Source organism: Lolium rigidum, chromosome 1, assembly GCF_022539505.1.
Source record: "Lolium rigidum isolate FL_2022 chromosome 1, APGP_CSIRO_Lrig_0.1, whole genome shotgun sequence".
NCBI lineage: Eukaryota > Viridiplantae > Streptophyta > Magnoliopsida > Poales > Poaceae > Lolium > Lolium rigidum.
The window spans coordinates 112,760,589-112,782,955 of NC_061508.1; the positions used below are offsets into that span (position 1 = coordinate 112,760,589).

The following is a 22,367-nucleotide window of genomic DNA, read 5'->3' on the forward strand; positions in this document are numbered from 1 at the left end:
TTGGTGTTGTGGCGCCGCCATGGCTTGGCTTGGCCTGGCGCCGCCGCGCCCTGGCGTGTGCCGCCGTGGCCACCATGGCTGTGTCTGCCATCTGCTCGACCCCGGGTATGTGCGCCTCCTTTCCTTATCCCTCCTGTGCATGTTCTTCTTCCTCCTCCTCTAGCTCTGGCCATGGCTGCTCCTCTTCGAGGAGAGGCATGTCGTGCCTATGCTCTTCTGCCATGCCATGCTTGATGTGCAAGCGTATGCTGTTGTGCTGTTGTTGTGCTATTTGCTGTGTTGCTGCTGCTATGCTGTTCATGCGACTGGGCCCTACTGGCCTTGGCCATTGTTGCCATGGCCATGCCAGTGCTTATGTTACTGCTGTGTGCAGCCATGCCATGCCTCTGTGCAATACTTCTTATGCTCAGTGCCTCTATTTATGTTATTATTCTTACAAGACACTCAAGTGTGTTCATTTATGTTGCCCTGTCCTGATGACAGTGTATCATTCTTGCAATTTTGCAAGTACCAAAGCCATTGTGTGCTATTTATTGTGCTCAAATTCATGATTATGCTCAATTGAGCATTACTGTGGGCTTATCAGTGTTATTCAGTGATGAAGTGATATATGCTTTGCTTGTGTATTATGATCCAGTGGTTCATCAAGCATTTGATGTGCTACTCGGATACAATCATAATTCATTTATGTAATTTTCTGTGAATTCAGTTAAGACATGGTTGGATTTATTCAGTGACTGGTTAATTTCTGTTGCTATACTTGGTTGTGGCAATCTGTAGCAAGAGCTAGTGGTGCTCTGATGATCAATTGATCAATTCTTGCTATTGAGTTAGTATGTGCTCCTCTTTGTGACTCACTGGTGCTCAACCAGTACTGTTTGTGCTTTGTACAGGCTTAGCCTGTGTGTGCTGGTGCTTGCATAAGCATCAGTGGATGATTGCAATGATCCATTGGATCATCTGCAAGGCTCTGTGTACCAATAGCTTGTCTGTTTCATTTATCTGTTTTAGCTGGGTTTAATAAATGGATGAATGATGTGAACTGGTAATCAGTGATGATCATTACAATTAATTTGCTAGGGCTAGTTGGATGACAACCACTGGTTGGTACCCTAGCCCTCTGCTGAATCCAAATGGATGATGATGTGGTGGTTTCTTGTGCTGGCTTAGGGTTGAGGTGACCCTGGCAGCACTTGTGATGCTGTCATGGTTGCTCCCCTCTCTGTGACTTGCTATGGTTGGTGATTATTTGCTGGGATGGAACAACTGCTCACTGGCTTGATCCAATATTGGATTTCCAGTGGCCTTTTGATGTTGAAAAAGCATATAGACAAGAAATTGTCTATAGTCTGATGGCATAGGTAGCTGTAGGTGCTAAGTGTGTGGGCTAGGCTAGCTGTGACTTCATCTTTTGCTGGATTTCTTCAGTTATGCATTGATTTGCATATCTGATGTTCCCATAGGATGATTGCCTAATGGTCTTTACCCATTTTTGCTTGCACCAAATGGCTTTACAGCCAGATGATGACACAAACAGGGTATCCTACCCTCCTGTGCTTCTGTGATGCATTGGATGCTTATTTATGAGCAGAACTTGGTTTTGCTCAGGTTGATATGGTTTATACCTCACTCCAGCTCCTAGGTGGTTTTGTTGATGTAGAGGATTTGCTTCTGTGATGATCTTGTGCTTGCCCTGCTCCTCCTAGCAAGCCTGTGGTGCTTGATTCAGTTCTGTGGTTGTGAAGATATGTTGCATAGCAGTGGCTGTTCAACCTGTTCTTGTGTTCTTGCGTTCTTGTGAACCTACCCAGCTGCTGGTCTGTCGATGAACTGCTGGTTCTGGCGGTGGAAAAGGTTTTATACCTCCCTTGCTTTGCTCTCCTGATCGACAACAAGGCCTGGCCACACTTGGTGACTCACTGCTGGTGTGTGTGTGTTGTGCTGCATGCACACTGCCTGGTGAGGCAGGCTGGCTGTGTGTGTGTGCTAAGTGCTTGGTATCTGGCTTGTACTTGGCCTTGAGTGGATCAGCTCGGCAGAGCTGTGATCATATCCCTTCATTTGCCATTTTTCTTCTAACCTGCCAAGTGGCTTTGCCACTTGGCATAACTCTTGCTTTGTTGTGTTAGTGTGCAGGGAACTTGGAGATGATCAATGAAGATCCAGTGAAGATCAAACTCAAGCATCCATTGGAGATTAGATTGTAGTTTAGAATTGTTCATTGAATTGTAATTTTCATTTCTTTTTCCTTTTCTATTTATGCAAATTCTTGTAATGTGTTGTAATTATTCTTTTATTTCAATTGTGAATATTGTAAAGACAATGTATCTTGTGTATTTATCAATAAAGTTCAAAGTTTTCTCTAATGAGCTTTACTTTATTTTAATTGTTCATATTGTTTATTATTTATAATTTACTTAATGAATTTCCTCACAATTGAATTATGAGATATTTATTTGATGTTTGAATTTGAAATTCAAATTCAACTTAGGTTTGAATTCAATCATGCAACTTAAGTTGTGATGCAATTCCTCTCCTCTCTTCTCAAACCCTAACCTAGTTGAATAAGAAACAAGTTTGTCGCACTCTCGAAACCCTAACCCTGTAAGGTATCGAGAGAGAAACTTGTCCCCCTTCGATGCAGTTTTGTTTTAAAAACGTGAAATTTCCCGTAATTTACGATGCAATGCACATCCCTTTCTAAAATCTACCCCTCGATCGTCCCTAATCCTGGGACATTACATATCCCTAGTGGCAACAGCACATCCACAACCTTAGAACTTTCTGTCACTGTCCCAGATTCAATGGAGGCATGAACCCACTATCGAGCATAAATACTCCCTCTTGGAGTTACAAGTATCAACTTGGCCAGAGCCTCTACTAGCAACGGAGAGCATGCAAGAACATAAACAACATATGGAATAGATTGATAATCAACTTGACATAGTATTCAATATTCATCGGATCCCAACAAACACAACATGTAGCATTACAAATAGATGATCTTGATCATGATAGGCAGCTCACAAGATCTAACATGATAGCACAATGAGGAGAAGACAACCATCTAGCTACTGCTATGGACCCATAGTCCAGGGGTGAACTACTCACACATCAATCCGGAGGCGATCATGACGATGAAGAGCCCTCCGGGAGATGATTCCCCTCTCCGGCAGGGTGCCGGAGGCGATCTCCTGAATCCCCCAAGATGGGATTGGCGGCGGCGGCGTCTGTGGAAGGTTTTCCGTATCGTGGCTCTCGGTACTGGGGGTTTCGCGACGAAGGCTTTAAGTAGGCGGAAGGGCGGAGTCGGAGGGCTAACAGGGGCCCCACACGCCAGGGCGGCGCGGGCCCCCCTTAGGTCGTGCGGCCCTAATGTGGCGGCGCCTCGTCGCCCCACTTCGTTTCCCTTTCGGTCTTCTGGAAGCTTCGTGGAAAAATAAGACCCTGGGCGTTGATTTCGTCCAATTCCGATAATATTTCCTTTGTAGGATTTCTGAAACCAAAAACAGCAGAAAACAAGAATCGGCTCTTCGGCATCTCGTCAATAGGTTAGTGCCGGAAAATGTATAATAATGACATATAATGTGTATAAAACATGTGAGTATCATCATAAAAGTAGCATGGAACATAAGAAATTATAGATACGTTTGAGACGTATCACCTCGCTTTCCATACACCGAGCAGCGGCTCTGGCTTCGGTCGCTTCTTTCCCGGCGCTGGGCACTCCTTCCAATGTTATCATCAGTATCGGGCTCATCTTTGCCATTGAACAGATCACCGCGTTTTCTCCATGGGTTATCCAAGCGAAGCCACCTTCGAGCACCTGGGTACACGGTTTTCGAGGACCCGGGATCCCTTAGTAGCTGCAGATGCGGGGTCTCGTCCATGCACTTCACACAGCCGCAGAATCCGTGGCCGACCTGGACAGATACATATGCGTAACCATGATAGTCCGTGACCGTCGTGATCAACGCGGCTCTCATATCGAAATAAGTTCTAGTGTAGGCATCCCACGTACGGGGTGGCGTCTTCCACAACATGTCTAACTCCTCTTCCAGGCAGCCCGAGATACAAATGCATGTCGACACCTGGTTGTTTCGGCCCCCGAATGAGAATACTCAGGTGTATGTACCTTTGCTTGGTGCACATCCACGGGGGTAGGTTGTAAGGCCATACAAACACGGAGCCAGGTGCTATGCGTGCTACTGCGGTTGCCGGACGAATTGAGTCCACCGGTGCTCATACCCAGCCTGATGTTCCTTGCGTCGCCCCCGAACCTAGGGAAGGCGATGTCCAATGCTTCCCACTGGCCAGCGTCTGAAGGGTGTGTCAGCATATAGCCCATCTCCGGATCTTCTTCGGGCTTCTCCCTTTCCGCATGCCATTGCATGAGCTTTTGTTATCACCAGAATTTGACCGGATCAGAGATGGGCCGCGATTAAGATGGGCTTGAAGAATATACACGGAAGAAATACATGAATCGGCCTTGTATACAAAGTTTGGGCTAGTTTGCCCGTGTATCTGTAAATATAGTAGGATACGTGTCGGTTAGATTGAATTTGGCTCGTGCATGGTTGGGATTATTCCCACGTTAGAAAGTCTACGGACTATAAATATGTATCTAGGGTTATTAAGAAAGACAACAATCACGTTCATCACAAACCAATCTAGGCGCATCGCCAACCCCTTGTTTCGAGGGTTTCTTCTGGGTAAGCATCATGCTGCCTAGATCACATCTTGCGATCTAGGCAGTAACGTTTATTCGTTGATTCATGCGTTGCTCGTGCTGAAGCCTTGTTGATGGCGAGCAGCGTAGTTATCATAGATGTGTTAGGGTTAGCATTGTTTCATCGTATCATATGCTTTCGTCCATGCAACCCTTAGACGTCTAGCCGCCCTTACACCTATCTTAGGTGTAAGGGCGGCACCCCGCTTGATCATTATTTAGTAGATCCGATCCGTTATGATTGCTCCTTGTTCTTCAAGGATTAGTTTAATATCTGCATAGTTAGGCCTTGCAAACGGGTTGAAGGATCCAGTAGCGCGTAGGGTGTAGTTTGCTAGCCCTAGATAAGATGTTCCGGGGACCAACTTCATGTTGGTTTTTAGGCCTTGTCTAGGGTTGGTTTATTATCACCGTGCGTGGCTGCCAGGCTCAATCACGCGTAGGATGTTCCGATTATGTGGTGAAAACCCTAAATCGTCGTAGGTCGGTTTAGCTTTATTCTGATCAAGCAGGACCACCATGTGATCGTAGACCTCATACGAACCATGGGTGGATCGGCTCCTTGAGCCGATTCACGAGACAACTCGAGAGCCGATCGAGGCTCGTATTTAATGTTTACGTGTATGCCATGCAGGAAACTAAGCGAAGCAAATCCATCACCTTCCCGACCAGGTATAGGTCAGGTGGCACGCCCTTGCACCGAAGCATCGGACGTGCGTGCCGAGGCTTTGCGGGCCGTCGCTCGAGGGACCGGGGCCAGCCCGCGGCTCCGGGAGCCTCCCGGCTCCTATCGTGTTGCCCGTCGTTGCTCGCCGGTGGGTTTCGACCGCAACACAATCGGCACGCCCGGTGGGGACAGTCTTCGACATCAACCGCATCGCCATCTACATCCGAGATGGCGGAAGGTACTCCGATCACGTACGAATATCTGACTGAGGAGCTCAAGAAGAAGTATGACGAGGTCAAAGCTATCCTCGAAGCCGACCTCATCGGCTATTTCCAGAGGACCCGCTCACACGGCATTAGGTGGAAAGGGTTCTCACCTGAAGGCGCGCTCGATGGAGTGGACCTATCCGCCCCTTCGCAGGAACGCACCGAGTCTCCGCGTCGGGAGATTAATTTCATGGTAGCTCATTCGCCGCACCGCCATTCCGAGAACCCGGTGAACACTTTGGAGCGTGTCGCCCTTCGGGTGATCCAGGAAATCATGAGGCATCAGTACTCTCCGTCAGGACCTGCTCTAGGGACTCACCAAGGAGAGATACCACTCCAGTCCCGACCACCGCTGCCGTTCGCGTTGGCAGCACCAGAAGTGCCGAGTTCACCGGCATACGTCGTCTACAAGATCGGTGGTGACCCTAGTGATTACCAGTTCTTGTATGAGGCGCCTAAGGAGATCCATCACGGGTACACGTGCACATACGTGCCAGACTGCAAGAATCGGGCACTCACGAGCCGACCGCAACGACGGGGACTTCCGGAACAGCAGGAGGAGCTTCGGATCAGATCTTGAGAAGCGGACGTGGCTAGCTAAGTATGCCACTCCGACGAACCTCCGGAGCTCAACTCCTGCAGCTTGGCTCGAGCTTGAGAAGCAAGCGTGGCTGGCTAAGTATGCCACTCCGGCGAATCTTCGATTTCGACTCCTCGCAGCCAGACACCGCGGATCAGATCAGTACAATCTTGAGAGACCAGTTCGGCATGGTGCCGAAAAGGAGGGCAATCGGCTATTCCAAGCCGTACCCCAACGAGTACGATTTGATCCCACTACACCCAAATATCGGCTCCATGAAGTCTCCAAGTTTAGTGGGTCAGATGGCTCCAGCTCAATCGAGCATGTGAGCCGATATTTGGCGCAGCTGGGCACGATCTCAGCATCAGATGAACTACGTGTGAGGTTCTTCGCAAAGTCCCTCACAGGATCGGCTTCGGGTGGTACACATCGCTGCCACCGGACTCAATCCGGACTTGGAAGCAGCTTGGAAGAACAATTCCACATGCGATATCACTCGGAGGCTTCCGAGGCTGGCATTGCCGATCTAGCACAAGTACGACGAAGCGCGGAGAAACGAGTGTCGAGATACATCGAGCGCTTCGGGACCGTTAGGAACCGATGCTATTCGGCTCGTGTGACCGAAAAGAAGCAATCGAGTTGGCGGTGGTGGGTCTCGCATCACCGATCAAGGATATGGCTTCCCAAGCAGACTACCCTTCACTGGCGCATATGGTTTAGAAGCTGTCATCATATGAACAGCGCCACCCAGAGTTGTACCAGGATAAATTCAAGCGTGCGGTAGTCCTGGTTGAGGCGGATGAAGATGAAGGCTCGCGGGAGATCAAGAGGTAGCGGTGGCTGAATGGACTCGGGGGCAAGCCCCGTGTCCTGCAAATGGGTTAAGCCACAAGGTCCCCTAAGAGGGCTTGACTTCGACGTGACCAAGGCTGAGCAAATTTTCGACCTCTTACTTAAGGAGAAGCAGCTAAAGGTACCCGAAGGCCACTAAATCCCCACAGCGCAGGAGCTGAACGGAAAGCCATACTGCAAGTGGCATAACACGTTCACCCATACCACCAACGGCTGCAGGGTGTGGCGTCAGCAGATCCAAATGGCGATAGAACAAGGGCGTCTAATTTTCAGCCGATACGCCATGAAGGTCGACACACACCCTTTCCCCGCCGTTAACATGGTGGAGTGCACTTACCCCGGGAGGTGCCAGCCCAGGTTTCTCGTTCGGCGTCAACATGGTAGGACCCGGGCACCACTCTGGTAAGGACAGAGACGAGGGCAGCCGCTCTCATATCAAGGACGAAGAGGAAGCCGTTCCGCGCGATCGGCTCCGGCACGATGGCAAGCGCTACATCACAGAGGGAGAAGTGAAGAATGTGCGATATCAGCGACCTCTCTCTGATCACCTCCTCAACAAATACGTGAGTCAATACGACCAACGCCGACGATGACGAAAGAGATCGTCTGGCTAGCAGGGACGCCAGGAGATATCGTCAGCATGATCGCGACGAGGAGAGATATGAGCGCCATGACAAGGAACAGTCAAGAGAGCAAGACGACGTGGATAGGCACCGGACCTGTCCCTTCTTCGACACTGCTGGGATTCGGGAATGAGCCGATTGCCTACAATCGGCAACCGCCCGAGTGTAGACGGAAGAAGAAGGGTGCGAGTGACGTGTCGCATTCAAACGTCTAGGGCCTCTCCCATCTCGGAACAAACACGCTGAGTCCTCTCGGGTGGAAGATCTCGAGGAGTTAGAAGACGATGATGAAGAAGAAGAAGAAGATAAGTACCACCGGCCAAGGTGGTGCCCTGATGGACTCAGCCGTTCCCAAAAGCGTAGGGTTCAGCGACTACGTGGGTTGGAGGAAGCCGAAAGGTTATACCTCCACACGTTAAGGAAGGTGCGGCCTGATCTGGCCGCGAAAATTCAGCGAACTCTGGACGAAGAAGGTCGGCCACAAAAGAAAGAGTGGCGCCCCAAACAAAGGAAAGCCGATGATGAGACATCGGCCGGCACAAACATGGTGTTCATCCTTCCAGCGGAGTTTAGTGCTCCGAGATTAGACGAAGCACCCGTGGCACAACTTGACTGCGGTCCACGGCCAGTTATCTTTGAGAAGCCACTCTCAGGCATTACTTTGGACGACTGCGAGCGCATCGACGTGACAAGAAACGGGGTGAGGCTGGTCTTATCCACCGGCCTGACCGTGCAACAAGAGCAAAATCTGTGAACGTACGTGGCAAGGCCGATCCGTGTGATCGGCCCCAAAAAACAAAAAGGGATAATCTTGTCTCAAGCATGTCACGTAGGTATAGTAAAGCAAGACCAAGATGTAAACCCTCATTGAGCAATTCAATCAACATGGAGGCCGATTCCAGCAATCGGCCAATAGTATCCTCGCCATGCGTTCTGCCTGTATTCAACACCGATCTAACAGGCGATGGAAAGCTAGGGTCTGGGGTTATATCGGCTGATGAATTGGAAGGAGTCAACATTGGTCCTGACGGAGCCGATGTTCAAGTACATTGCCTTGGCTAACTACAGAGCCGATATCTGCAGTTACCTGACAGATTCGGCTCGGGGGGCACCTAATTAGATGAACATGTGCGATACATGGGCAGTGAAAACATGTGCGATGAACATGTGCGATGAACATGTGCGATACATGGGCAGTGAAATATTGGGGGCCGATAGAGAAATCGGCCAGTAAAAAAAAATCATAATGTACAGCCGATGCACAGACATCGACTTTAGAACTAAGAAACAAAGCCGATGCACAGCCATCGACTCTAGTACAAATTACACAGGGAGACTCTACTAAAGGAACATTTCGAGGACATGGAGGGCATCAGCACGAACACGATCCACCTCCGCGATCTCGGCCTCATCATCTTCGTCTTCGCCTGCTACCAGCTGCGTGTTCAAGGCAACAAGAAAACGTCGGGAGACAGCAAGGGAGTAAGGTAGAGCTAAATGGAAGGATCATACCTCTCCTGAGACCAGAGGAACAGCCGATGAAGAGGTGATCGGCTCTGGTGTTTCTGCTGTCGGTTTGGCCAAGTTGGCCACCTTCTCAACTACACTCGTACAAGTTGCTAGGTCCAGAGTGGCGGATGACATGGGTACCTCCTCGACTTCCCCATTGGAGGTGTCATCAGTCTGCAAAGGGAGAGGTTAGCCGATGAGAACGACAAGGGGTCAACATGCAAAATGAGCCAAGGAGAGGATGGAGTTACGTTTGATATCTCCTGGTTTAATGGAGAGGCTTGCGGTTCCCGGCGAGCTCTCTTGATGCATCGGCTCTCTCGTGCGTAGGCTGCCCTCGCCCCGCTTTGATGAGAGTTTGGGAAACGGCATGTTCGGGGGCTGACCTTTTCTTGGAAGCCGACGGTGGCAAGTCCGGCTGGCTCGCGTGGTGGTTGTCTCGGAATTGCCCGAGCACGAGTCCCTTCGACCGGATCGTGTGTCCTCACTAGAGTTTTCTTCAGTGGAGGTCTGTAGAAGAAATACAAGTATGCTGCAGAAGCCTAGAAGAATGAATGAAATCAGCCAAAGCATGGGTGAAACTTACGTGCGAGCCTTCTGGGGCTGGAGTAGGGCTTTGGCGCTTCAGAATCTTCCGGACAGTTACTTTCCTCACCGCTGTCCTCGCCTTAACTGAGGCTCGGGGGGCAGCTGACTTAGTAGACACTCCGCTTTTGGAAGCCGATTTGGGTGTTATCGGCTGGCTCTGCATCACAACCTTCTTCAAGGGTGGCGAATTTTTGCAGAAGAGGACCACCGGGGCTGCTGAGAGGAATATGATAGGGGAGCCATCATCATCTACAGGGTCTGGACCGTCCTGTTGCTGCAAGGATATAAAGGGAATTCTATTTGCCTCGCATGAAATCAGATGGGCAGGACTCTCGGTAGAACAAGGGCCAAGGCAGAGAGAATTTGGAAGGGAAGGATGTGGCAATGAGAATGGTCGATACCTAGAAATTAATGATGGAACGAAGCATTAATTCAGATGTTTGTTGTTAATTTTAGCACCATGTTCGGACAGCGAGGAGCGGTTAAGGATTACCTTCAGGCCGGGGACCATAGCGTTGGTTTTGGATGATTCCGCCATTGGGTCCGTTGCGGGTGCGAGCCTGCGCGATTGGAATCTGAGGTTCGTGTGGCCGTGAGTTGGATCTGTTCGAGCGGCGATTTGGGGATCGGAGTGTTCCTCTTTCGGATAAGTCGCAGGTTACCGTTTGAATAGGCAACAGAGCTGGCCTTGCTCGCATTTTATGGCAAGGGCCGGTGCGCTGCCATCGGCTCTTGGTGTGTTGACTTACTTCGACAATCGGCAAAACTGGTAAAAGGACAGAATCGGCTTAGAGATGTTTTTCTTCATTAATAAAAGTGCTTTTACAGAGAAGAGCCGATTGCTCAAGGAAGGAAGAACAAAAGCCGATTACTACTACTAGTCCTATGCTAGTAGTTCCTAATCTACGGGCCGTCGCTGCCCTTGTCGTCGTCATCGGAGCTCTCGTTGGCGCTGCTGCCGGCGGTCTCTTCGTCGCTGCTCCAGTGGCCCTCATTGGGGGCCTCCTCATCTTCATCATCGTCGTCGTCGTCGTCCCACCAGGCGCAGAGGCGCTTCGCCGGCGGATAACCCTCGAGGGAGTCGTCGTCGTCGTCTTCCTCCTCCTCTTCCTCGGAGGAGGTGTAATCGTCCCAGGAGAACGAGTCGTCCTCGCTCTCCGATTCCAGTTCCCCATCAGCGAGGAACTGGAGGTCTTCATCTTCGCTGGTCAAGGACTTGTCGTCCTCGGACCAGACGGAGGAGGCATGGTCCTCCTGGTCCCACTCCTCTGGGGCGCGCTCGTCGTGCGCCGCCATCAAAGCCGCCATCGGATCCCACTCTGGCGTGGGTTCGCGGGAGGAGGCGGAGGAGGAGGAGGAGAAGGACTGGGAGGAGAGATCCGACGAGGCAGAGGAGGAAAAGGAGGAAGACATTGCTCTGAGATTGGGGTTTTCTTGGTGCCGATGGCCAGAACAGAGCAAGGGGATGAAGTGGCGAACTGTTTGGAGCGGTTAAATAAAAGGGGATATAGTGGAGATTCAATGCCACAGCAGTTTCCGAGGAAATGGTGCCCAAAGAAAAATAAATTTTGCCAGGTCACGCGGAGAAGTTGAGAAGGCAAGGCATCATGATGAAGGGTACTGCGACGGTTCCGCTCTGCCACGACATGACCCGACGAAGAAAAAGCAGAGTGATTTTGGAATTATCATTTCCAAAACCAGGGTGCATGTGTTATCACCAGAATTTGATCGGATCAGAGATGGGCCGCGATTAAGATGGGCTTGAAGAATATACACGGAAGAAATACATGAATCGGCCTTGTATACAAAGTTTGGGATAGTTTGCCCGTGTATCTGTAAATATAGTAGGATACGTGTCTGCTAGATAGAATTTGGCTCGTGCACGGTTGGGATTATTCCCACGTTAGAAAGTCTACGGACTATAAATATGTATCTAGGGTTATTAAGAAAGACAACAATCACGTTCATCACAAACCAATCTAGGCGCATCGCCAACCCCTCGTTTCGAGGGTTTCTTCCGGGTAAGCATCATGCTGCCTAGATCGCATCTTGCGATCTAGGCAGTAACGTTTATTCGTTGATTCATGCGTTGCTCGTGCTGAAGCCTTGTTGATGGCGAGCAGCGTAGTTATCATAGATGTGTTAGGGTTAGCATTGTTTCATCGTATCATATGCTTTCGTCCATGCAACCCTTAGACGTCTAGCCGCCCTTACACCTATCTTAGGTGTAAGGCGGCACCCCGCTTGATCATTATTTAGTAGATCCGATCCGTTATGATTGCTCCTTGTTCTTCAAGGATTAGTTTAATATCTCGCATAGTTAGGCCTTACAAACGGGTTGAAGGATCCAAGTAGCACGTAGGGTGTAGTTTGCTAGCCCTAGATAGGATGTTCCGGGGACCAACTTCATGTTGGTTTTTAGGCCTTGTCTAGGGTTGGTTTATTATCACCGTGCGTGGCTGCCAGGCTCAATCACGAGTAGGATGTTCCGATTATGTGGTGAAAACCCTAAATCGTCGTAGGTCGTTTTAGCTTTATTCTGATCAAGCAGGACCACCATGTGATCGTAGACCTCATACGAACCATGGGTGGATCGGCTTCTTGAGCCGATTCACAGGACAACCTGAGAGCCGATCGAGGCTCGTATTTAATTTTTACGTGTATGCCATGCAGGAAACTAAGCGAAGCAAATCCATCACCTTCCTGACCAGGTATAGGTCAGGTGGCACGCCCTTGCACCGAAGCATCGGACGTGCGTGCCGAGGCTTTGCGGGCCGTCGCTCGAGGGACCAGGGCCAGCCGCAGCTCTGGGAGCCTCCCGGCTCTACTGTGTTGCCCGTCGTTGCTCGCCGGTGGGTTTCTGACCGCAACAGCTTTGCTTCCTTAGGATCCACGAAATACCGCCGCAGACGGGGAGTGATAGGAAAGTACCATACCACTTTTCGAGGTACCTTCTTGTTCCCAACCTTGTACCGTCCGTGGCCGCACACCGGACATGTGGTTCTGTCCTTGTACTCGCCCCTATAAATCACGCAATCATTGATGCAGGCGTGGTATTTTTCGTGCGGTAGGTCAAGAGGCCACACGACTTTCTTGGCCTCCTCGATACTACTTGGCAATGTGTTCCCCTCCGGGAGACGATCGTGCCAGAATTTCAAGTTCTTGCCGAAGCCGGAATCGGTCCACTTGTTCTCGCGTCTTCATCCGCGGATAATCAAGCGTTACATGCAAGCGCGTATCCCGCGGACGGCACCCGTGAAAGATCGGAGTCATCCCGTCTTTCTCCATTTGCGACAGCTTGGCTCTCTCTCCGGCTGCAGCCTCGCCGTTGCTCGTCTCCTGGAGGAGCAGATCTTGAACATGAGAATCCTGCAAGGCCGAAATTAGCGGGGTCGCGCCGGAATCTTCTTCTTCATCATGATGATCTTCTCCGCCGACATCTTCTTCTTCATGATGATCTTCTCCGCCAACTTCTTCTTCATGATGATAGTCTCCGCCAACATGTGGTGCTTTGTCGTCTCGCTTGCCATGGTCTTCATGCGTACAATTTGATGGGGCCGGCCGCGCCTGGTTGTCTTGCATGAAACCCCACCTCAACAGGTGCTCCTCCAGTTGTCCGGAATCAGGGTTGATCCAGCGCTCGAGTTTGCATGATCGACACGGACATCTTATCTGGTGCCTATTGTTCCGAATCATGTCCTCCTTCGCGTCTATCTTGTATCTAGAGATTCGAGCGGAACTCATCGAGAGGACCATGCTTGCCTGCCAATGGTATACATAGAACAGGAAATTAGAACCGCAACACATGCACACACATGCATGGGCCATACCTCTCCTAAAGGTATACATGGAGAGAGAAAATTCGGCATGACCTCTCCTAAAGGTAGGACATATGGATAGTGCAAAAATTTTCCGAAACGAAAATGAATCAACATTTCGGCAAACATCCATGCACCACACCGGCACACACACAAGCGCTTCACCTGCAACAAGCATCCATACACACGACGGCCACACAAGATCGACAAGCATATGCATGTCTCCTTCAAGCATATGTATGTCTCCTCCAACTACTCACCTTGTAGATTCGATACCGAGACGAGACCGCGATCGATGAGTTGGAGAGGAGAGAGTATGGAGAGCCTTCTCCTCAACACCAATTATGTATCAACCAAAGTAAGTGCAATAAGTACCCAAGCAAGTGAAAAGTATGGCCAAATTGGGATGAGAGAGAAGGGGGACGAGCTAGATGGAGGAGGAAGAAGAATGGCTTGGCTAGTGTGGTAGGTGGGAGGTTGGCACTTTTGTAGATCTGGTTCGCTAATTCTATGGTGCACCAGACGCCACAGAATAACTTATTTCTGTGGCGCACCAATGACAGTGCGCCACAAAATACCTTATTTCTATGATGCACCGAGGCCAGTACGTCACAGAATACCTTATTTATGTGACGCACCAAATACAGTGCGCCATAAAAATAGTGAAACCAATGATTGGGGGTGGCAGGGTCTGGGCCCCACCTAATTTCTGTGGGGCATGGATTTTTCGTCCGCCACAAAAATAAGCTATTTTTGTGGCGCACCATGCCAAATGCGCCACAAAAAAACCTTTCTGTGACGCATAATTGGCTGGTGCGCCACAAAAATAAGATTTCATATAAGACTTTTCTACTAGTGATGGAACAGTTGGCTGTTGGAACGCCGATTTGGATTATATCCTGACTTCTCTGTATGATCAGTCCTGCCATACCGGTGAGTACAAAAGCGCCATACCCGTGAATGAATACTACTAGCTAGTTTAGCTAGATCTCGCCGCCGTAGGCGGTCCAGGATCTGAGACGTGGAGTTGTACGTGTCACGCCCAAGCATGGGCCTTGTATCGCAGCTTCGTCGGCATGCTATGTACTTTCAGATTTCTTATTGCCCTTGTGTGATTTGGCGATGTCGACTGGGCGTTCATGCCCCATGTTCTGATGAGAACGAAGACATGAAAAGACCGTGTTTTGACGTCTCTAGCACAATCTTGCCCACTTTATATAAAGCCCACTACCTCACTAGGAAAGCATCTAGCACTGTGCGGCCACTCCGAGTCCGAGGGTTTGTAGCTTCACTCTCTATCTCAAACTTGGAGGCTGTCACTGCCTGCCTACACATATGACGCCTTGGCAAGCTGCAAGTCAATTTAAATTGATTGCCGTTGCACTCGCCGAGCAGCTGCCGACCATGGAGGAATGGTTCAGCTTGTGTCTCATAGCCCTGCTCACGCTGCTGGCAATTTCGTTTCTGAAGCTGCTCTCCGCTCGCAACAACAGGCCCAAGAAGCAGCTGCCTCCAGGGCCATGGACGCTCCCCATCATAGGCAGCCTCCACCACGTCGTCAGCGTCCTCCCGCACCGCACAATGGCGGACCTGTCTCGCCGTCACGGGCCGCTAATGCACCTCAGGCTGGGCGAAGTCCCCACCTTGGTGGTCTCCAACGCCGAGGTGGCGGCGCTGGTGATGAAGACCAACGACCTCGCGTTCGCGGGCCGGCCGCGCAGCGCCACGCAGGAGATCTTCGGATCCCGCGGCAGGGACATCGCCTTCGCCCCCTACGGCGAGCCGTGGCGCCAGATGCGCAAGGTCTGCGTCATGGAGCTCCTCGGCTCCAAGCAAGCGAGGCGCGCCGAGGCCATCAAGGCCGAGGAGGTGGGCAACCTCGTGCGCTCCATCGCCGCCGCTGCCTCCGCCGGCGCCACCGTCAATGTGAGCCAGATGGTGACGGCGCTCAGCAACGACGTCGTGTGCCGTGCGGTTTTTGGCGGAAAGTTCACGCGGCAGGAGGAGTTCATCCGCGAGTTGCACCAGGCCATGGAGCTGGTGGCGGGGTTCTGCCTCGTCGACCTCTTCCCGTCGTGGCGGCTCGCGCGCTGGCTTAGCAACGGCGAAAGACGTCTGAGGAGGAGCCACGGTCGCATCGAGCGCATCATCGCCGACACTGTCCAGGAGCGCAAGGCGGCTCCAGCTGCCCGCGGTGGCGATTGCTGCACCGACGAAGAGGACCTGCTGGGAGTGCTGCTCAGGCTGCAGCGGGAGGACTCGTTGGAATTCCCTCTAACCACAGAGATCATAGGCGCCGTCTTGTTTGTGAGTACTTTCCCCTTTTCCTTTTGTACTACTAATATACTGTAAGAAGAACATATTTCTTTCAGCGCATGGTTAATTGATTTGCTTCGATCAAAGGTGTCCGACTTTGACCACATTTACTCATTTAGCACCTGGTTAGAGCATCTCTACCAGAGAGCCCGTAAATCCCGTCGGAACCGAACTTTTTCAGCGGATTTACGGGTTCGGGCCTAAACGCGCGCAGATCAGCGCCTGAATACATGGGCCGGCCCGAATCGGAAGTTCAGGGACCCGAGAAACTCCCCGCACGGTCCCTATTAAAACGGTTCGCGGAGGGGAGTTCGGTTCGCAAACCCTACTCCCATCCGCCGCTCCGCCGCCTAGGTCCGCCAGCCCCGACGAGCAATTGCCGTCGCCCCTCCGCCGCATCGCCGCCCGTAGAGGTCCGCATGGCTACCCGCGGTAGCTCCACTAGGGGAGGAGGGCGCTTGGGCGGTGGGGACTCACCGCCGCGTCCGCCGGTATTCCGCACCGAGGAGGAGCGGCGGAAATGGGTCCGCTCGGAGGGCGCGCGCAAGCACAGCGCCCGCCGTTGGACCAACAGGGGGCTCACGCCCCCGGGGAAGCTCGCCAGGTACGCGCTCGGAGGCGAGGGGTCCTCCTCCGGCGGTTCGCGGCGCCCCCCTTCGTCCGAGTCGGAGGAGGAAGACGAAGTGTCGGAGGAGGAGGAGGAAGTGGAAGAGGCGGAGATGGCTGTCGTCGCGCAGTCGGCTACGACGGTCGTGTCCGTCGAGGACTACGTCCACGGCGACGAGGAGGAGGAGGCGGTCGTCGCTCAGGTGGCGGCCGTGTCCGCCGCGGAGGCCAGAGCCCGCTGGCGCCGCGAGGAGGCCGACGCCGTCTGGCAAGTCCAGGAATACGAGGCGGCGCGCCGAGAAGAACGCACCCGCCGCGTGAAGCTGGAGATCGTCGAGCTCGACGACGAGTAGGAGCTCCACGCGTCCGCCGCCTCGGCTTTCACCGCCACCACCGCGGCCGCCGCGCGTAGAGGCCGCCGGGCCTAATTTTGGGCAAAATTAGTTCGCGCCGCTGCGGACAGTAATAATTTTAGCTTATTACTATGTATTATGTAAACTTTCGTGTTTAATCGGAGCTAGAACTATCATCTATATGTGTTCATCGATAAATTCTCCCGCGAGATTTTTAATTTCGTGTTTTCAGTTCGCCTTTTACGGTTTCTGTTCCGCGCCGCTGCCAAAATCACACAAACTCATGTTTTCGGGAGGCTGAATACTTTGTTTTCGGTTTCAACCTTTTCGGGCTCTACTAGAGATGCTCTTACATGTCTATATCGTACTCCTGTAAACACAAGTTTGCGTCTATATGTGATCCTCACGAATAGAAATTTAGTACTAGCTTCTTGCATTCAATTTTCTTTTTTGCTAGTTTTAGATCAACCAACAATTAAATTAGAGCTCCGATCGACTTCCCGAATCACTGAATTTGTGTCGTTATTCATGAAATTCATATATAATTCACTTGGGGTTGGAATTGCACATGAGGTTGATATTGTCACTAAAACTTTGCGGCTAAATTTCACATGCAACTGGATGATTACATCTGACCGAGAATTAACTTAACTATATGTTGACTGACAATTGGTCGTGTTCTTTTGATTTCTAACTTTTTTTTTTTGCTTTGACTCCTTGTTTTTTAACACGAAATCACATATATATAGCTCTAAACATAAATATTAATCTTTCCACTTTTTTATTTTTGAAACGGGGACTTTTTTCATACTATTTGTTTCACATGTATATCCTGGAGCATAAAAAGAAGGTAATATTAGACATAATTGAATCATGCTTTATCCAATTAGATATATACCAATATGCTTGAAATAATTGACTTTTCCTTTTTTTTGACTTTTATCGATTTTTTTCCAAACCATGCGATTGAATGTTACTAATATAGAAGAGGGGAATGTATATGGCCTTTGCACTGCATGATTTTTAGACGAAAACGAATAAAGTACTATGCACCGTATGTTGGTTCTACATTATTAAAAAAAAACGCTTCAATAAATATAATGTATCACCATACCATATCGTTTTTTCCAGGACGTGTTTGCTGGTGGCACTATTACCACAGCAACAATTTTGGAGTGGACTATGTCAGAGCTTGTGAACAATCCTAAAGCCATGGCTAAGGCACAACTAGAGATTCGTGTGGTGCTCGGTGAAGACCGTGCTGTCATTACTAATTGTGACATCGCAGAACTCCAATACCTGCGGATGGTCATCAAGGAAGCTTTCAGGTTGCATCCACCCTTTCCTCTAGTACCCCGCAGGGCCAGAGAGGACTGTACAGTCATGGGTTATGACATGCTTAAAGACACCAATGTATTAGTTAATATCTTCGCAATTTCAAGAGATCCAAGATCCTGGAAAAATCCTGAACAGTTTGAGCCTGAGAGATTTGAGAAGAACATCATGGATTATTATGGGGCATACTTTGAATTAATTCCCTTCGGGGCCGGCCGACGACAATGTCCTGGGATGTTGTTCAGCACGTCGACCGTGCACATCACATTGGCAAACCTGTTGTATCACTTTGATTGGATGCTTCCTGATGGGGATAGCCTAGCTTCATTTGACATGTCTGAGAAGTTTGGGTTGACAGTAAACAGAAGGAATGATCTTCAACTCAGAGCTATTCCACATGCGGGCTTCAAGGCTACATCATCAAAGTGATACAAAGAAGTGTATTTATGCATGGAAATGTATATTCATATTTCCGCCCCTTTAGCATATGTCATTATTGCACTGTACAATTTATGCATTAGAATAAGAGAAGCTCATTGCAAACGTTGTGTTCAGGTACAGTTGTCCGTATCTAAAGATATAATTGCTGCACCCTCATGGGGCTCTCACAGCGATCTGCGCTTGTGAGCCGTCCGATCTTCACATCTGAGCAATTTCGTCCGTTCATTCTAGGCAGGAAACAGCGCTTTGATTGGCCTTCCCTGCGTGGGCGTTTCCTGCAGGTTCCTCCACTAGCTAACCCCATGTAACAGCGGAGTTTTACCCACCTCTGGCTGCACGTGGGTCCCACCTTCGGTCGGGACCGCACGTCAGTGACTGCGAGTGAGATTTCGTTCGGTCACGCTTGGCGTCAAGCCGTGGAAAAGATCTCCACAAAAGGGGTAGGTTGGGGTTTTCGCGACATAGTGAACCTAGACCAATCCCCACCCCGCTCCCGTGCTGCTCCTCTCCCCCAATCCCCTTCCGTGATGCTCCTCCCCAATCCCCTACCTCCACCCTATCTCCGGCGAGCCGCCGTCGGCCGCATCCTCTCGCTCTGCATGTCGCCGCCACACCATCGATCTCTGGGCCGGGTCGAGCCATCGCTGTAGCCGCACGCTGCAGCTCCGCCTTGTTCTTCGCGCACGACCGCTGGCGCAGCCCAGCCTCCGCCTCTGGTTCCTCGTCTTCATCGTCTGCATCAGCTGGCCGAGCTCTATCTCCTCCACCACAATTTTTTCTGCACATACAAGAAGGAGGCAGTTGGGAGATGGCTCAAGGGCACGGGATCCAAGTCGTCATTCTCGTCCATCCGAGGTATCTATCTCCATGAGCAGCTCCAAGGATCCTCTCTCTTTATATCCCTCTCAATTAATCCCCAGAAATCCTCAAAATTGTTTGTACAGATTCTGTTTTACTTCTGCTCAGAAGGTGTTTGACATAATTATTGCAAGGAAAGATTAATCTATTTTGTATATTTGCTCTACTGTCCCATAGCAGACACAGCGGGATGGCCGAGATGCCCGCGGCCCACCGTTGCGGCCTTTGCCGCCGGAGGGCGGAAGAGTGTCGGCGACTGCCGTCACTGGCAGCGGAAGAGCGGCGGCGCCTCCGCTCGCTGGCCGCGGAAGAGCGGCGGCTGGCCGGCCCTGAACACCGAGCCCTCCTCTGGTTACCTTGGTGCGCCTGCTGGTGAGGGTCTGTAGGCTGTAGCGTCTGCCGGTGAGAAGGAGGACGAAATTGCTATGGGATGTCGCGATGGGTGATGGCTGTGTCCGACCTCGCATCCTGCCTCTCCTGATCCCGTGCGTAGTTTCTAAACTGAGATCGATTTATTTTTGCTTGCAGGTACCGTGCTGATCCTGCTCGCTGGGAGGTACATGAGGAAACGTGTGGTGTTCCTCAAACAGCTCATGTGTGGCCTGTTCCTGATCTCTGGTAAATCACCGCTAGCTCATGTACTGTAATTGTTTTCCATGGTACCTTACAGTACCCAGCATCGTCCTTTATGCATTGCTGATTATTCAGCTAAGTTCTACGTGAGCTAACTGTATGTGGTGTGAAAGCATCGAATATGCATTGCTGATTATTCAGCTTAGTTCTACGTGAGCTAACTGTATGTGGTGTGAAAGCATCGAATATTTAGGATCTCGCTTGTTTTGTTATCTGCTTCTAACTTGTTAGAGAATAAGATCAAGCCTCTGTTGGTTATGGATGTCAGAAAGTATTGGCCAGCAGTTTTTCTGGTTTGCAACCTTTGAGTGATGGCTCAACGCTGGTTGAGGTGAGATTTGAGTTTCTTGGCCCCTCTTAGTAATGGGTGTCAGATTGGTTCAAGGTTCTCAGCTTTTCCCCTTTTTCTGCAAGCTCGGATCGACTTCAGACCTTGGGATCGGTCTGGGTTTTCCACAACTGGAACATGGAACAGAAATGCCTTCTAATCTTCTATGATTTCCTAGACTGATTGACAATGGTCGCTATTTTCTGAGATCGATTAGATCGTGTAGTTCTTGCTTGCAAACATGTTCATCCTATTTTGTTAGTGACCAATGTCCACTTTGCTCTTTCTACAACATAGCTAAGCGTAGTGAGTTTTAGTTCATTTGCACCACTACTTGTTAATAGAGCGTGCATCCTTTTCATGGAATGTACACTTAATCTTTACCGATATTGCAGGGCAACACGATAGAAAGGATGTGTGCCAGCCAACCGAATAGACCAGTTCGGAGAGAAACTAAAGAAAGATACGATCTACGTGACTTGAATCCTGGTCTGTTTATTTCTTATATCGCCGTACATATCAGGTAAAGAAGGTAATACCTTTTGTTGCTTCAGTACCAATTGCTTGATTGGAACTCTTAGTTTCTCTTGCTGAAAGCGATTAAAACATGACGATCTCTATAGGTGTATTTTTTATGATACTACTTGGGGTCAATATATTTTGGTTATTCTTGTGTGAAATAAGAAAATTACTATTATGTGATGGGATGATGATCTGAACATTGCTATCTGATGATTATTCCTTATCGAAACCACATGTTTATTGACATTTCAAGGTATTGTCTTGAGAAAGGATGGAACTAATGTTTTGAACAAGTTGTAGCTCTGAATTTACATGTAAGGACATGAGGCCTAATAACTAGGTTGCTCATAATGCAGATGATGTTTATTGTTTAGCTTCAGTACTTCGTAATCAGAATTTGGTTGCTTGAAATCCCAAGCTTATTTGCTTAGAGCCTTGCTGCAAAGTGTGTCCTTGGTGCCATGTTTTCTTGGCCTACTGCAGTTGGAACTATGGTAAAAAATGAGGGATTGCTTACTTCAAATTTTGGTTTGTTTGTTCAGCAGTAAAAAACGATACCTCCATTTGTTCAGGTTGAGGTGTTGTTTTTTTGTTGACAGACATGAGAGCTTGATTAATGATAAGATAGGGTTCGAGTGGTTAAAACTGCGAGTCTGTTTGCTCAAATAATTGACCTTCATAAAAAATGTGAGTTTGTTTGAATAAAATATCGTAAAGATGGGATCTTGATTAGTTAGTGTCAGGTTTGTCCCGATGCCACGTTTTCTTTGCCTAATACGGTTGTTTCTCTTTCTCTCGCTATTTGGTAAAAATGGGATTTTACTTGCAAAAAAGGGAGGTCGGTGCTTGGAATGCTAGCTTGCTTGCTTAAAATGTAGTAAAAATAAAGCCTTGGTTAGTTACCGCGCTTTCTTCCTTGATGCCATTTTCCCTGGCCTAATGCGGGTGGATCGGTAGTACAAAAAGATCTTGCTTACTTAAAAGTTAAAATGCAGGTATTGTTTGTTGTCTAGCAAAACGGCCGTACATCGCTTCTAATGCAAGCATATTTACGTGTGCTTTATTCGGTTGTTGTCTTACCAGTCTTCGCTAGCTGATGTGTCCATTTTTTCTCCAACCTTTTGTCTGTTTCTTCCTTTCTGTGTTCTCGGTATCACGATGCCACTGAATCGTTTGAAGCATCCTCCTGCTTGGGTAACTCCGGCCTGGATGCCTCGTCCGGCATAAATTTGGCATCCAGTGTTATCGTTTCTTCCAAAAATGCTTCTACTGTGTATGTTGATGGCCACGTTTGCCCTGTTTTTGCGGACCTAGCTAATTCGTTGGTCTCATCCTCAAATTCG

The 22,367-nt window shown here is 49.7% G+C and overlaps 1 protein-coding gene across 1 annotated transcript; it reads left to right on the plus strand.

Annotated features, from left to right (window-relative positions):
- Nucleotides 1–14,898: 14,898 nt before the first annotated feature.
- LOC124679990 (desmethyl-deoxy-podophyllotoxin synthase-like) lies at nucleotides 14,899–18,796 on the plus strand. Its single transcript, XM_047215293.1, has 2 exons — nucleotides 14,899–15,939; nucleotides 18,039–18,796. The coding sequence occupies exons 1-2, from the start codon at nucleotides 14,968–14,970 to the stop codon at nucleotides 18,669–18,671; spliced, it is 1,605 nt and encodes a 534-aa protein (XP_047071249.1). The 5' UTR covers nucleotides 14,899–14,967; the 3' UTR covers nucleotides 18,672–18,796.
- The last annotated feature ends 3,571 nt before the right edge of the window (nucleotides 18,797–22,367 follow it).